Below are 12,893 nucleotides of genomic sequence, written 5' to 3' on the forward strand. Positions count from 1 at the left end.
TTATACATTATGGAATATATATTATATATTATATAATAATACTTTGATACTAAATTATTACTAATACTATATACTAATAGTAATGTTAATATTAACATATTAAATTAATTATACTATTATACATATATTATGCTATAACTTTTAAGGCCATGTTTGGTAGGTGGGATGAGATACAAAATTTTTATCTTATCTCATCTCATCATTACACTTTTTTCAAATTTTTATACAAAATATAATAAACAATTCAATTTTTTCAAATCTCAATTCACCTTTTTCAAATCTCAAAACAATAATAATATTAAAACATAATATTTTAAACTCTCAAACAAAACACAAAATTTTCATCTTATTCCTTAAACTTGCCTACTAATACTATATACTATACTAATAGTAATATTAATACTATATAATAATATATGGTCATAGTGATAATTATATAATATTTTATATATAATTATAATATATATTATTATATATAATTATAATTTATATTACTGTATATATTATATAATATAAAAAATATAATATATAATATTAAAAAAATTAATTTAAATTTATATTATAATTAACTAGTCCGGTACTAAAAATCATATAACTAGATCCAGTCCAATTCTAACCGATTTTTACATTTTAAAAACCGATTTCACCTATTTGAACCAGTTCAATCCGATTTTCCTGTTAAAATTTACATCCCTAGCCGTCAGTGGCAGACATAACGTGGAGGAACCGCCTGTTCGCGTGGGTTTTGGCTGCAAGATCTCTGATACGGGCTAAAACTAAAGCCCAATACTAAGTTCTAGGCCTCAGACCATTTTATATGGGCTTTCTGTTTGGACCTTGTACCATCACTCGTCCTCCTTTCTATTTCTGTGCCACACCTGGATGACAAATTCGAAGTTCCTTCACGCACTCCCTTTTCTTTTCCTCCATTTCTCCTTAACGACAAAGCAACGACCAACGAGCCGATCTCTGCCAGACCCGATCAGAAAATGCGGTTCGCTTCGTCTTCTTCTTCGGCGAACATGATCGTGACCAGCACTCCTGCTCCGGACCTCGCATTCACTAACCTCGCCTACTGCTCCCACTCCGATCTTCACGGCTTCGCCGTCCCTGGCAAGAAGCTCTACCTCGCTTCCGTTGGAGATTTATTCGTTCTCTCCGTTGCATATCCTTCTACGTCAATTACTTTAAACATATGGATTCCAGTTATGAAACTCTTGTCTGTTTTCTTACTGCTTAGATGTGATCGGAGAGCCTAGATAGTTTGGGAAATTTATAGTTTTTTTAATATTCAATTATCATTATTAATGTTTTTTTATTTTCTTCAGTGCTTCCACCTTTGTGTTTCTGGTCATCAAAGTTTTTGTAACGGTCTTAAATTATGATACAATTTGCATTGTTGATTGCAGATTGTATTAATAAATCTCAAATTGTATATTCTAAATTTCCATACTATTACTCCCATTCTTATTAGAAAATTAATTCTACATAGGTGTATCTTCTGTACACTCCCTTTCGCTCTTTAATAAAATTACCTTTATTTAAAAAAATCAGTAGAAGTGTTGGAATTTGCTTTTGATACAGTGCTTGGAGCTGATTCAAAATGTTGATTGAGCATTTTCTTAAAAACTTTATTATGAGATTGAAATTTAGAGCGACCATCAATTGGATCTGGGAAGAGTTTCTTGTTTTTTTTGGTGGCCTTAACTACGATATACCGGTCACGAAAGCATACGCAATGGTCATATTGCCCTAAATTCGATTCAGCGTCGGCATGCTAAAGTTTCTGCTGGCGATACGATATCTGTTAGCAGGTTATTCAATACCAATATATATTCTTCTTGTCGTGCATTTTTTTCCTTGTTTCTAATTATTAATGGGAATTGTTTTAGGTTTATCCCACCTGATGGTTTCGATCTGGCATTGCTGACACTTGAGTTGGAGTTTGTGAAAAAGGGAACTAAAAATGAACAGGTTATATAGACTGTCGAACTTTTGTTTCTTTTAGCTTCACGGAGGATTTTGTGTTTGAAATGTTTTATTTTCTCTCTCTTTTAGATTGATGCTGTTCTCCTCAGTAACCAACTAAGAAACAGGTTTATCGACCAGGTATATTTGTGCATTTTTGACATTCCATATGTTTGGTAATATTTAATTGTTTGTGCATTAGCTGTGATTGATTGATAATTTGATTTCAATAGAACTGTATCACTAAACTAGCAGCATTGCTCTTGTATATGTCCCGTATACGTGGTCTTTTGCCTACTCTTTTGATCAATAAAAATTTTGTTTACCAATTAAAAAAAAAATTGATTTCAATAGAACTTTTAGGAACTTGGGTATCTCATCTACTATCAAAATTTGCACTCTGATGCTGTCATGTGGTCACCAAATGCTAATAAATCACATTTAATTTGATTTTAATCAATGGCTTTTTGGAGATGTCGTATTTTTTACTTATCAGAAAAAGGAGATGTCATATTTTTTTACAAGAACAATGGATAGTCCAGGGGCAGGAGCAACATGCATAATGCTTTATGTGGAGGAGGCACATAATGGTGATGTGCTAGAAGAGTGAGAAAATTACCGACCATTTGTTGCTTCATTGTGAAGCAGTCAGGGCCTTGTGGGTGTTGATCTTCCAACTTCTTGGGATTGAAGGGGTGATGCCTCAATGGGTGGTGGAGTTAATGGTGGTTTGGGGAGGTAAGAGACAACTTGAGTGTAGAACTATAGATATATGGAGGATGGTTCCGTTGTGCTTAATGTGGAGTATTTGGAATGAACACAACGTCAGTTTTTCTGCTTTTATTGATTTCTTGAATTCTTGTTCCCAATCTCCTTCTTTGTTCTCCGATGTATACTCCTAGTGCACTTGGCTTGCACCGCTAGGGCTCTTCAATAAAATTCAGTGGCTTTACTATAAAGTAAAGGAAACAATATGGCCTCATGTAACTAACTGAAACGATTATGTTGTGATGGGTGGAAATTGGAAAGTAATATTGGAAAAGATTGAATAATATAGACATTAATTGGAGAGAAGTTGGGGGTTCCAATTTCCATCCTTTGTGGAAGAATGAGAACTACTAAGGATGGTTCAATCATGTGCAATGAAGACCACCAATTGTGTTAGTAATGAGGATTTTTTGGCTGAAGTTGAAGAAGCTACAAGGATTAGGGGAAAAACTGAAGAGAAAATGGATTAATATGGTCATAGTTAACATAATGGTTTTAGAAAGCCATAGCGGTTGACTAAGATTAGTAAAAAAAGATATATTTAAGTTAATAGATTTGTTGGGTTATTACTTCGAAGTTCTATGTTCTGGCCGTACATGCAACAAACACAAGGAATATTTGAATAGATTATTGTCTTACATTTTTTTTTTTTAATGTCGGGAAACCTCTCCTAGGTAGGGCCCTTCGGACCCACCCTTGCAGAGAAACCCCGGTCCCGTGCACTACACCCTCGGAAGTTTCCCTACACGGAATTGGTTAAATCGCTGGCTCTTTACCAGGGAGTGTGGCCCCAAAGAATTGTTTGCACCCATGAGGTGTTGAACCTTGGACCTTAAAGGGAGTGATACCCCCAAGGCCAAGACCTTCACAACTTGGGCCAACCGCTTGGGGTTTACTGTCTACATTACACGGTCATGTTTAAGTCCAAGTCTTTCTTATCCAAATTGATGTGGTACTTTATAACAAGGTGAATGTTGGATTTTTGGTGTTTTGAGTGTGCATGAAAATAAAGAGGGAAAAGACTAGGAAGTTTTAAATGGGACTTTTTATTTGATGATGTATCCTGGCTAAATGTCTGCTATTAAAAGATTAAATATGCCACAAAAAGTAAGTAGCGGGAGGGGGTGGGGGGGGGGGATAAAGGGAAAAGTAATTATTCTGTTATTCTTCCTTCTCCCTCTCTAACACCCTCTCTCTTTTTCCTTATCAAGAGGCATTGAGACTTATATTTATATTGGTGTTCTGATTTGTAGGTTATGACAACAGGGCAAAGAGTAACATTTGAGTATCATGGCAATAATTACATTTTCACTGTCAATCAAGCTGCTGTAGGGGGACAACAAAACTCTAATTCTCTTGAAAGAGGGATGATTGCAAGTGATACACACTTTGTCTTTGAAACATCAAATGCGAGTGGAATAAAGGTTAAATTTCTGTCTTATTGTGTATACATCCAGTGTACTCGGCTACACTTATTGATATTAATAAATTTTTACTTATCAAAACAAAAATTTCTGTCTTATTGTGAAGTTGTCCTTATAAATACTGTGCTTGTCAACTTTTTTTTAGCTTATTGGTTTAGTTATATTGAACTTGTAATATTTAGCCATCCCAAAGTTAAATATGATGTGAAGAACATATCTGTATACAAATGTCTTTGATAAAACTAACTTGGGTTATTTTCTGTGATTGTCATAGCAAAATCTTCCATGATTTATGTCTTTACATGAAAAACTAGTCATTGCCATCCTAGATTGGTGGCTTATATAACTGACATTTCTATTACTCTCTACGGATGCTAGAAAGAGGCGCTTCCTTGAGAAATAGATCAAAACATCTCTTTCAGCAGCATCTTTTCTTGATTGTTCTTGGTGCTTGGTCCTCGGCTGAACTGGAACCTATCTAACATAATAACCATTATAATGGACATTTTCAATCACACTTGCCAATCGTAATTATCATTTGTTCTGTTTAATGTCAAAGATTGAACCTATTGCCTCATATTTTGATTTTCAGATTGTCAATCAGCGTGAAGCTGCCAGTAGCAACATTTTCAGGCAAAAGGAATTTAATCTTCAATCACTTGGTATAGGTGGTCTAAGTGCAGAGTTTGCAGATATATTTCGAAGAGCCTTTGCTTCTCGCGTTTTCCCTCCCCATGTGACAACTAAGTAATATTATTGGTTTTTCATTTATTTTAAGTCCTGTCTGTTTTTTATTTATATAAGGTGCCATTATTTGAAAATCTCATAATCTTCCAGATTGGGGATTAAGCACGTGAAGGGCATGCTGCTTTATGGGCCTCCTGGTACTGGCAAAACACTTATGGCTCGTCAAATCGGAACAATGTTGAATGGGAGAGAACCAAAGGTTTGAAGACTACAGGCATCGATGATCAGTACCGAAAGGTGTACTGATCAGTGTTTGTTTTTTAAATCAATTGTGTATTTAAAAAAAAAAAATACTAAAAAATAAACACATACAAATGCTTTAAAAAAACACTGATCGGTACACTTTATTGGTGTACTAAGCATTTTCCTTGTTTATTATACATACATACATACATACATACATACATACATACATACATATATACATATGTTTCAGTTGAATTAATCTTACTTATATAAAAAACATATATATATACATATATTTGTATTCACAAAAAGTAAAAGTGTATGGTTGTTTGAGGCTAAACACCTTCCTATCATTTACCATCTAGAGATGCGAGTTTTATTTTGATTTTTTTATTTTTTATATCATTTCTAAAATGATAGGGAGATCTAGAGACAGAATGTTCTAGTATATGGATCTATGGAAACAAAATATTACTTATAACCATAATAGTAACTGATTAATAGTATTTGTAGACGTCATCGATAAAAAAAAAATGAAATTGTAAAATTAGCCTTATCATTTTCAGTAGATTAGGCTTTGTCATTTTTACTTTTCTGTGGGCAACAGAATTGCACATCCTTATTGTCATTTTCAACAATTTTCTTACACAGATTTTATAGTTGTTTGTTAGATTGTAGCATGAAGGGTTGTCCTATTGAACTTCATTTGTTAGTTTGTTTTTTTGATAAATGGTTGGCATCAGTTGGCACTGAAGCTTATTGTATGTGCTGCCCATCATTTTGTTTATCACTTGTCTGATATGAGAAGACAGGCAGTATTATCACTGTTTTGTTTCATTCCAACATGCAACACTGCATGTCCACCACATGCACTTCCGATTATTTTATGGCTTAAATTCCAAAGCCATTACCACTTTTATTTGCTCAAGTTGCATGTGAGAATTTACTAACATCATGATTTAAATATCAATATCAATACTGATTCATGTTTTATTTCGATGCTAGACATTGCTTTTGGGTTACGAAGCTAATTAAACATGCCTAAATGATATCTATAATAGAAATTAATTATCAGTGTTTGCACTAAGATCGTGAAAATCTATGCTTGCAATTGACGGATCAAGTGTTTTATTTTCCCCTCGTTTTGGTGAATTTTGATAGATTGTTAATGGCCCTGAAGTTCTAAGCAAATTCGTTGGTGAAACTGAAAAGAATGTTAGGGATCTTTTTGCTGATGCAGAAAACGACCAAAGAACTCATGGTAACAGAGAAGTACTGACCAGGCTTATTTCTAGGTTAGTCTGTTGATGATCAATGATGCCAATATGTTCTTTTCCTTTTCAGGGGACCAAAGTGAGCTGCATGTCATAATTTTTGACGAAATCGATGCTATTTGTAAGGTAATACCCTAACTCTATGTTAACCTTGTTAATTGCAGTATATTGATGGGAGCATTTTTTTACTTTTGACGACTATGTATAATTGGCAGTACTTTCACATTGGTTGTTCTCCTACTTGTGTGATATACATACAATTAGCATTCCTTTTGAATGAATCTATTGTTCTCTAATTCCTGGAATATCGTTGTCTTGGAAATTTAATAAACACACTTACTGCTCCATGTATGGTTAGAGCTACTATATATTATTATATCTTTTTATGTTGGCAATCGACATAATGACCATTTCAAGAATTGGGCAAAGACTCTGGCATTTGGACGTAATCTGGCGGATTGCTTGGATATGTTTGTGTTTGTATATGTATGGGTTTTTGTGACTTATCAAAAAAATGTATGGGTGTTTGTGTGTATTACACATACAGCAAGTTGGATCCTAGTTCATTTCTTGACCTCTAAAGAAAAATGCTATTGTGAGTTTGATTTTGAAAGCTTCAACACAAACACGCATGACAACACCAAGATGGTTAGGCTTCCATCTGAGACCTGCATGGTTTAATCTGTCAAAGAAACAATGCTCACTGCTGGACTTAGGGTATTTATGTGAACTAGAAATTTTGGAGAACTTTTCAAAAACTATTCACTCTCAATCCAAACATCTTAATACAAAAACAATCTCAAAAATAATTTTCCTCTTAAAGGTTTTACCTTGATTCCGCAACAAACAAAATCCAAAACAAATTTCACAATTCTCACAAAAATGTTCTTCCCAAAATATATTTTCATTGGACCCTGCAACTTTTTCAAACCCCAATAAAACCATCTCTCAAAAACTCTCTCAATCCAAACACATTTTTAATGCATCCCACCACTTTCACAAAACTCCAAAAAACCCATTGGCAAAAGTTTTCAGAACTTCCAGATTTTTTCAAAAAAATCTTTTATTTGAATGCACCATAATGTTGTTTGGTTATGTAATGCTAGTTTTTTCACTAATGGAAAGACCATAATGCATTTTCGCATGCTATATGCAGTCAAGAGGATCAACCAGAGATGGTACTGGAGTTCACGACAGTATTGTAAACCAGCTTCTTACGAAGGTTAGTTAAGAGGTTCTGTTGCTTTTTTTAATATTGCAAACCAATACAACTTTTTTCTTTGCAAATTTCAATACTAGAAAACTACTTGTGTTTCAGATAGATGGTGTGGAGTCTCTAAATAATGTTTTGCTTATTGGAATGACCAATAGAAAGGATTTGCTTGATGAAGCCCTTTTGAGGTCTCTCTCTCTCTCTCTCTCTCTCTCTCTCTCTCTCTCTCCCTTGTCATTTAACAATGTCCATGCAACCTTGTACTGTCTTATGTTGTGAAAACTGAGATTTCCTAGTCATTTAACTAGAATAATATTACTCTATGAAGATATATTTTATTTATGTATTCTTGGTTTATAGACCAGGACGCTTGGAGGTTCAAATTGAGATAAGTCTTCCCGATGAAAATGGTCGTTTACAGATTCTTCAAATTCACACAAACAAGATGAAAGAGAATTCTTTTCTTGCTCCTGATGTGAACCTTGAAGAGCTTGGTATGTGCATTAGTGACATATGCTTCTGAGATTTACTCATTCATCTATTATTTGGCCTAAGTGATCATTAAATGAAGACTCTATTATTGCAAATTGTATTTTTTTTAGTAAGTAAGATTTTATTGATGGTAAAAGGCATAGCCCAAGAACACAGGAAGTATACACAGAATACACCTAATAACCACTAAGCACTGGAGATGGATAATTGCTAATTACATTTGCTAAATGTTTTTAACTAGAGAATTGTTTTACCCACAAAGAGATTCTACAAAAGTAAATTCACAAACTGACATAATTTAATGTGATACGTCAGATTGTAAAATTATTTTTATTATAAAGTAGATTTAACATATCATATGAAGTCATATGTCAGTTTGTGGGTTTACTTTTGTGGAATTTCTTTGTGGCTATAGCACTTCTCTTTTAATTATATTGAAAATTCCTTGGGCTGGTTTGGATATTCAAACTCATGAAACAGTCCATGCAGTTAAATGGCATTAGAATGCTTGAAATGCACCAAATGATTTCTAACTCTATGGAATGTAATCCCTCCTGTGTACCTCACCCCAGAATGCCACAACCATTAGGACTTGCTACGCTACAACCAATGGGTAAGTGGTGAAAGTTGAGCATGTGATGTTTTCTTTCTTCTTTTCTCTTTTTGTTTTTTTTGGGGTGGTTTACTGTGTTCTAAATTTATCTGCTGTTCTTAGATTGTTTCTTTGTTCATTATACAAACACTGGTGGCCATTGTTTGAACCCTTACTCATTAAATGCTTTGGGCTGTAATGGTGTATATTTGAAGGGTTTTATGAGTTTTATTTATTCATTTATTTTTTGTATGCAGCTGCTCGTACAAAAAACTATAGTGGTGCCGAACTCGAAGGTGTTGTAAAAAGTGCAGTATCTTATGCTTTGAATAGACAACTAAGCCTAGATGATCTTACTAAGCCAGTGGATGAAGAGAGTATTAAAGTTACTATGGATGATTTTCTGAATGCACTCCATGAAATAATTCCTGCATTTGGAGCCTCTACTGACGACCTTGAACGGTGCAGGTAGTTTAGAGCTAAAGATTAGAGAACTTTTCACATCCCCTTCTTTGTGCAGGGGATGGGTTTTCCCATTGAGATTCTGATAACATTGAAAGTGAAGCCCTATGATGTTGAGCTAAGTTCTTTATGTTGCTTGACATTCATAACAAATGCTTAACCCAACTACACAAAAAGTATATTAAATAAGCAAAGGCATAGCCCAAGTACACAGAAAGTATACTGAAGGAATACCTAACTGGAAAATAACTAATGTCCAATAAGTAAGAAACATGGGCATAATATATAGTTGGCTATGCAAAAAATCTGGTGACACACAGCACTTTGTTTCTGATGGTAGTAAATGTTATTTACTGACATGATTTACAGACTTAATGGCATGGTGGATTGTGGTGATCGAAATAAGCACATTTATCAAAGAGCTATGCTGCTTGTAGAGCAAGTTAAAGTGAGTAAAGGAAGTCCGCTCGTTACTTGTCTTCTGGAAGGCCCAAGTGGCAGGTATTGCATGGCTTTTAAATGACTTTGTTAATTGAACCGATAAAAAATGAATTTTTTAATTGAATATTTTTTAATCTTACCCTTTTAACAGCGGTAAAAGTGCACTAGCAGCTACTGTTGGCATTGACAGTGATTTTCCATATGTCAAGATAGTAAGCTCCCTGTCCTATACTGGATCATGGGTTTTTACTTCGTGAAATTCCAGCCTCTTGTACTGTCCATATATGTTAACTACTTTTAATTTTTGCATTTCATACTTGGTAGGTCTCAGCAGAAGCAATGATTGGCCTTCTTGAAAGCACTAAATGTGCACAGATTGTCAAGGTTTGTCAACATTAAAGTGGAACCATTTAAATTCTTCTCAAATTTTTTGTTTTGTTTTTTTTTGTTTTGTTTTTGGCTTTGTTGGGAAGAACTAGTCAAGGATGTACACTGGAGACTTGGTTTTTCTCCAAGATATGTTTATGTTATACTTCCAGGCTCGTGAATTATAGAATATTGATAACTAGGAACAATGTAGGTTTTGGTTTCATGAATCACTGGAAGCAAATTCCAAAGCCTCATTTATAGCCGTATCCTTTAATAGGTATTTGAGGATGCATACAAGTCACCACTGAGCATCATTATTCTTGATGACATTGAAAGGTAAGACCTGCTGATTTGATCTAATTAGTCTAAAATTATATTCTCTAGAACACCCCTTCCTCCAGCGCTCTAATTTTTTTCTTCTTCTTCTTCTTCTTCTTCTTTTTAATTTCTAAATGAACAAGTATCTTGGGATCATTTGCACTTTAATTGTTAATGCAGGTTACTGGAGTATGTTGCCATTGGGCCTCGTTTTTCGAACATTATTTCTCAGACATTATTGGTCCTTCTCAAGCGACTTCCTCCAAAGGTTTCTCTCTGTCCTTTGTCTGTATTGCATAGAAACTGGTGTTATAAATTTGTCCCCTATTGACATATCTAAAAAAAAAAAAATTGTCCCCTATTAGATTAGCAGCAGGGAATTTCTTGAAGAATAACCATTTATCCAAATTGTATAACTGTAAGAGGTGCATCTTTTTTTTTTAACCTTTGCAAGTAGTGGAGCCAGAACTTTTCTTCAAGCATGGTCAAGCTAAATATATCAAGAATGTTAAATTCAGAAACAACCTAGCAGTACATGTATATATACATGTTACACACACACACACACACATATTTGTGTATATATTCTTAAAAAAAGGTGTATACTCAAAGTACGTCTTGAGATGGTTCAACATATACTACTTTCTCATATGTAACAAAAATGGCAGAATGCTCTAAAACTTGAACATTATCGCTTGTATCTTTCATAATTGATATTCTTCTCTTTAAAAAAATAAGTGATATTCTGATCTTGCTCATTATTAGTTCATTTTGGGAACTTTTGCTGTCAGGGGAAAAAACTTCTGGTTATAGGGACGACGAGTGAAGTGGGCTTCTTAGATTCAGTTGGTATTTGTGATGCTTTCTCTATCACTTACCATGTTCCTATATTGAAGACAGATGATGCTAAGAAGGTGATTATTTGTTTCTAATCTGTTCCTGTCTCAGATAAATTAGTGTTTTTGGTATTCTTATTTTGTTGGATTGCATCAATTTTCCATCAATGCTAGTAAATTAAATGAAGTGAGAGTATTATAAAGGAAGTTGTCACAGTGATGAAGACCTGATCTATATCAATGTGAAATACTGGTTTTTGTCTGGTTCTTGGTACACTTACTAATTTTGATTTTGGGGATGGATTGGTGTGGAAGTTTGGAAGAATTTATTGAAATTCTTCTCAAGTAGAAGGTTGGAAGAATTTATTCATACTTTGCAACGCCAGGGAGGTGTGTTAGGAGTCAAGGGGAAATTTCAACACTTTCTCTGCTAACATGTGTTTGGATTGATCACTTGGTCTTTGGATGTCACTGTTTTTAAGCATTATCATCGTATTATTGTCATTATTATCACCTTTATTTGAACTTTTTCGTTGCTTGGTAGTTTGTCTGGAATCGGATTAATATTTTGGCTGCAAGGTCATTCCATATTATTGCGAACTCTAAAAGGAAATTTAAATTACACTGGCAATAGCTCAAAGTTGGATACATTTTAATCTACCCTTGCTCTCATCTCAGGTGCTAGAACAGCTGAATGTTTTTGCTGGTGAAGACATTGATGCAGCTGCAGAGGCGCTGAATGATGTATGCATATATCTTGATCAGCCTTTGTCATTTATGTTTTAATTTTTGAAGGAAAAAAAAAAGAGCATAGCCTTTACCTATCAAGGAAGTTAAAGAAAATCTAACAGGCCTTAGGCCAATTAATTAAACCAGTTCAATATACAGTTTCCTGGGAATAATAATACGTTCATAAGGTGAAAAAGTTTCTATTTTTTTTTTCCTTAAGCCATCTTTTTCTTTTCTTGGGTGTTGAATGGTTTTCATTTCTGGTCCTTTCTGCCTTCTGGAAGCTCATTTGAATTTTACCCTTGCAGTAATATGCCTAGCATGTTCATTAGTGCTTGTGCTTGTGACCTGAATTTTACTTGTTTGAGTCACGATTTAATCACAATAAATGAACAGTGGAAATTCTGAAGCTCGGATATTGTCAACTTCATTTTCTTATGCACGATGCATTACTGAATGATAGTAGGGAAAAGGTGAAGGAGCTTGATTGTTTTTTATACTCACTTCTTGCTCCTTTTGTGTTCAATGTCTCTTCATAGATGCCTATCAAGAAGCTCTATATGTTGATTGAGATGGCAGCACAGGGCGAGCTTGGTGGATCTTCAGAGGCAATATTCTCTGGTAGAGAGAAGATTAAGATCTCTCACTTCTATGATTGCCTTCAGGATATTGTCCGATACTAGTTTCTACAACTGTTAGCTCCTTTTAAGGTACAAATCAGTAAGTCGTCCCTCTTGTTTACTGGATTTTCTTTTTTTATTTTTTTTATTTTATCTACTTATTTCTTTCCTCTCCCACGTTTGACTACCAGTCCCTTTAGAGTTTGGAGTGGCCTGCCATGTCATCATACTAGGTCTCTCCCATCAATTTTCTCTAGTGTCAGATTCTGAAATAGGTGCTTACTTCATATGTTGGGTGTGGGGCTGTAGCTCGAGAATACCTGTATTCTGAAATGGATTCTTGCCCTTTCATTACTTTGTGATGATTGTAAAGCTTTTCGAATGTATGGGAATGGAGAACCGAGCTGATTTGGGGAACGATTGTTTATTTCATGGATATTCCTTGTTGTTCAAA

General features: G+C 34.4%; 1 protein-coding gene across 2 annotated transcripts; it reads left to right on the forward strand.

Moving 5' to 3' along the window:
* The first annotated feature begins 881 nt into the window (after nucleotides 1-881).
* LOC109021786 (vesicle-fusing ATPase) lies at nucleotides 882-12,893 on the forward strand. Of its 2 annotated transcripts, none has more exons than XM_019004505.2 (22): nucleotides 882-1,165; nucleotides 1,719-1,814; nucleotides 1,893-1,974; nucleotides 2,059-2,109; nucleotides 3,990-4,160; nucleotides 4,753-4,907; nucleotides 4,998-5,106; nucleotides 6,255-6,354; nucleotides 6,438-6,493; nucleotides 7,524-7,589; nucleotides 7,686-7,768; nucleotides 7,941-8,074; nucleotides 8,922-9,132; nucleotides 9,496-9,627; nucleotides 9,719-9,779; nucleotides 9,892-9,951; nucleotides 10,214-10,272; nucleotides 10,435-10,522; nucleotides 11,046-11,168; nucleotides 11,769-11,834; nucleotides 12,359-12,539; nucleotides 12,631-12,893. In XM_019004505.2, exons 1-21 carry the CDS (start codon nucleotides 990-992, stop codon nucleotides 12,500-12,502), a joined length of 2,223 nt encoding a protein of 740 aa, XP_018860050.1. In that variant the 5' UTR covers nucleotides 882-989; the 3' UTR covers nucleotides 12,503-12,539; nucleotides 12,631-12,893. The 2 variants fall into 2 exon arrangements, with proteins under 2 accessions (XP_018860050.1, XP_018860049.1); XM_019004504.2 differs by having other exon boundaries at nucleotides 12,359-12,529.

The sequence above is a fragment of the Juglans regia genome, chromosome 3 (genome assembly GCF_001411555.2).
Source record: "Juglans regia cultivar Chandler chromosome 3, Walnut 2.0, whole genome shotgun sequence".
NCBI classification, from domain to species: domain Eukaryota; kingdom Viridiplantae; phylum Streptophyta; class Magnoliopsida; order Fagales; family Juglandaceae; genus Juglans; species Juglans regia.

Excerpts from the sequence above, each read along its gene's own strand:
- LOC109021786 (XM_019004505.2), top strand. The coding sequence starts at position 990 with ATGCGGTTCGCTTCGTCTTCTTCTTCGGCGAACATGATCGTGACCAGC. Across the intron at positions 7,590-7,685 it reads TAAACCAGCTTCTTACGAAG|ATAGATGGTGTGGAGTCTCT; the intron begins GTTAGTTAAGAG and ends CTTGTGTTTCAG. Across the intron at positions 9,952-10,213 it reads AATGTGCACAGATTGTCAAG|GTATTTGAGGATGCATACAA; the intron begins GTTTGTCAACAT and ends ATCCTTTAATAG.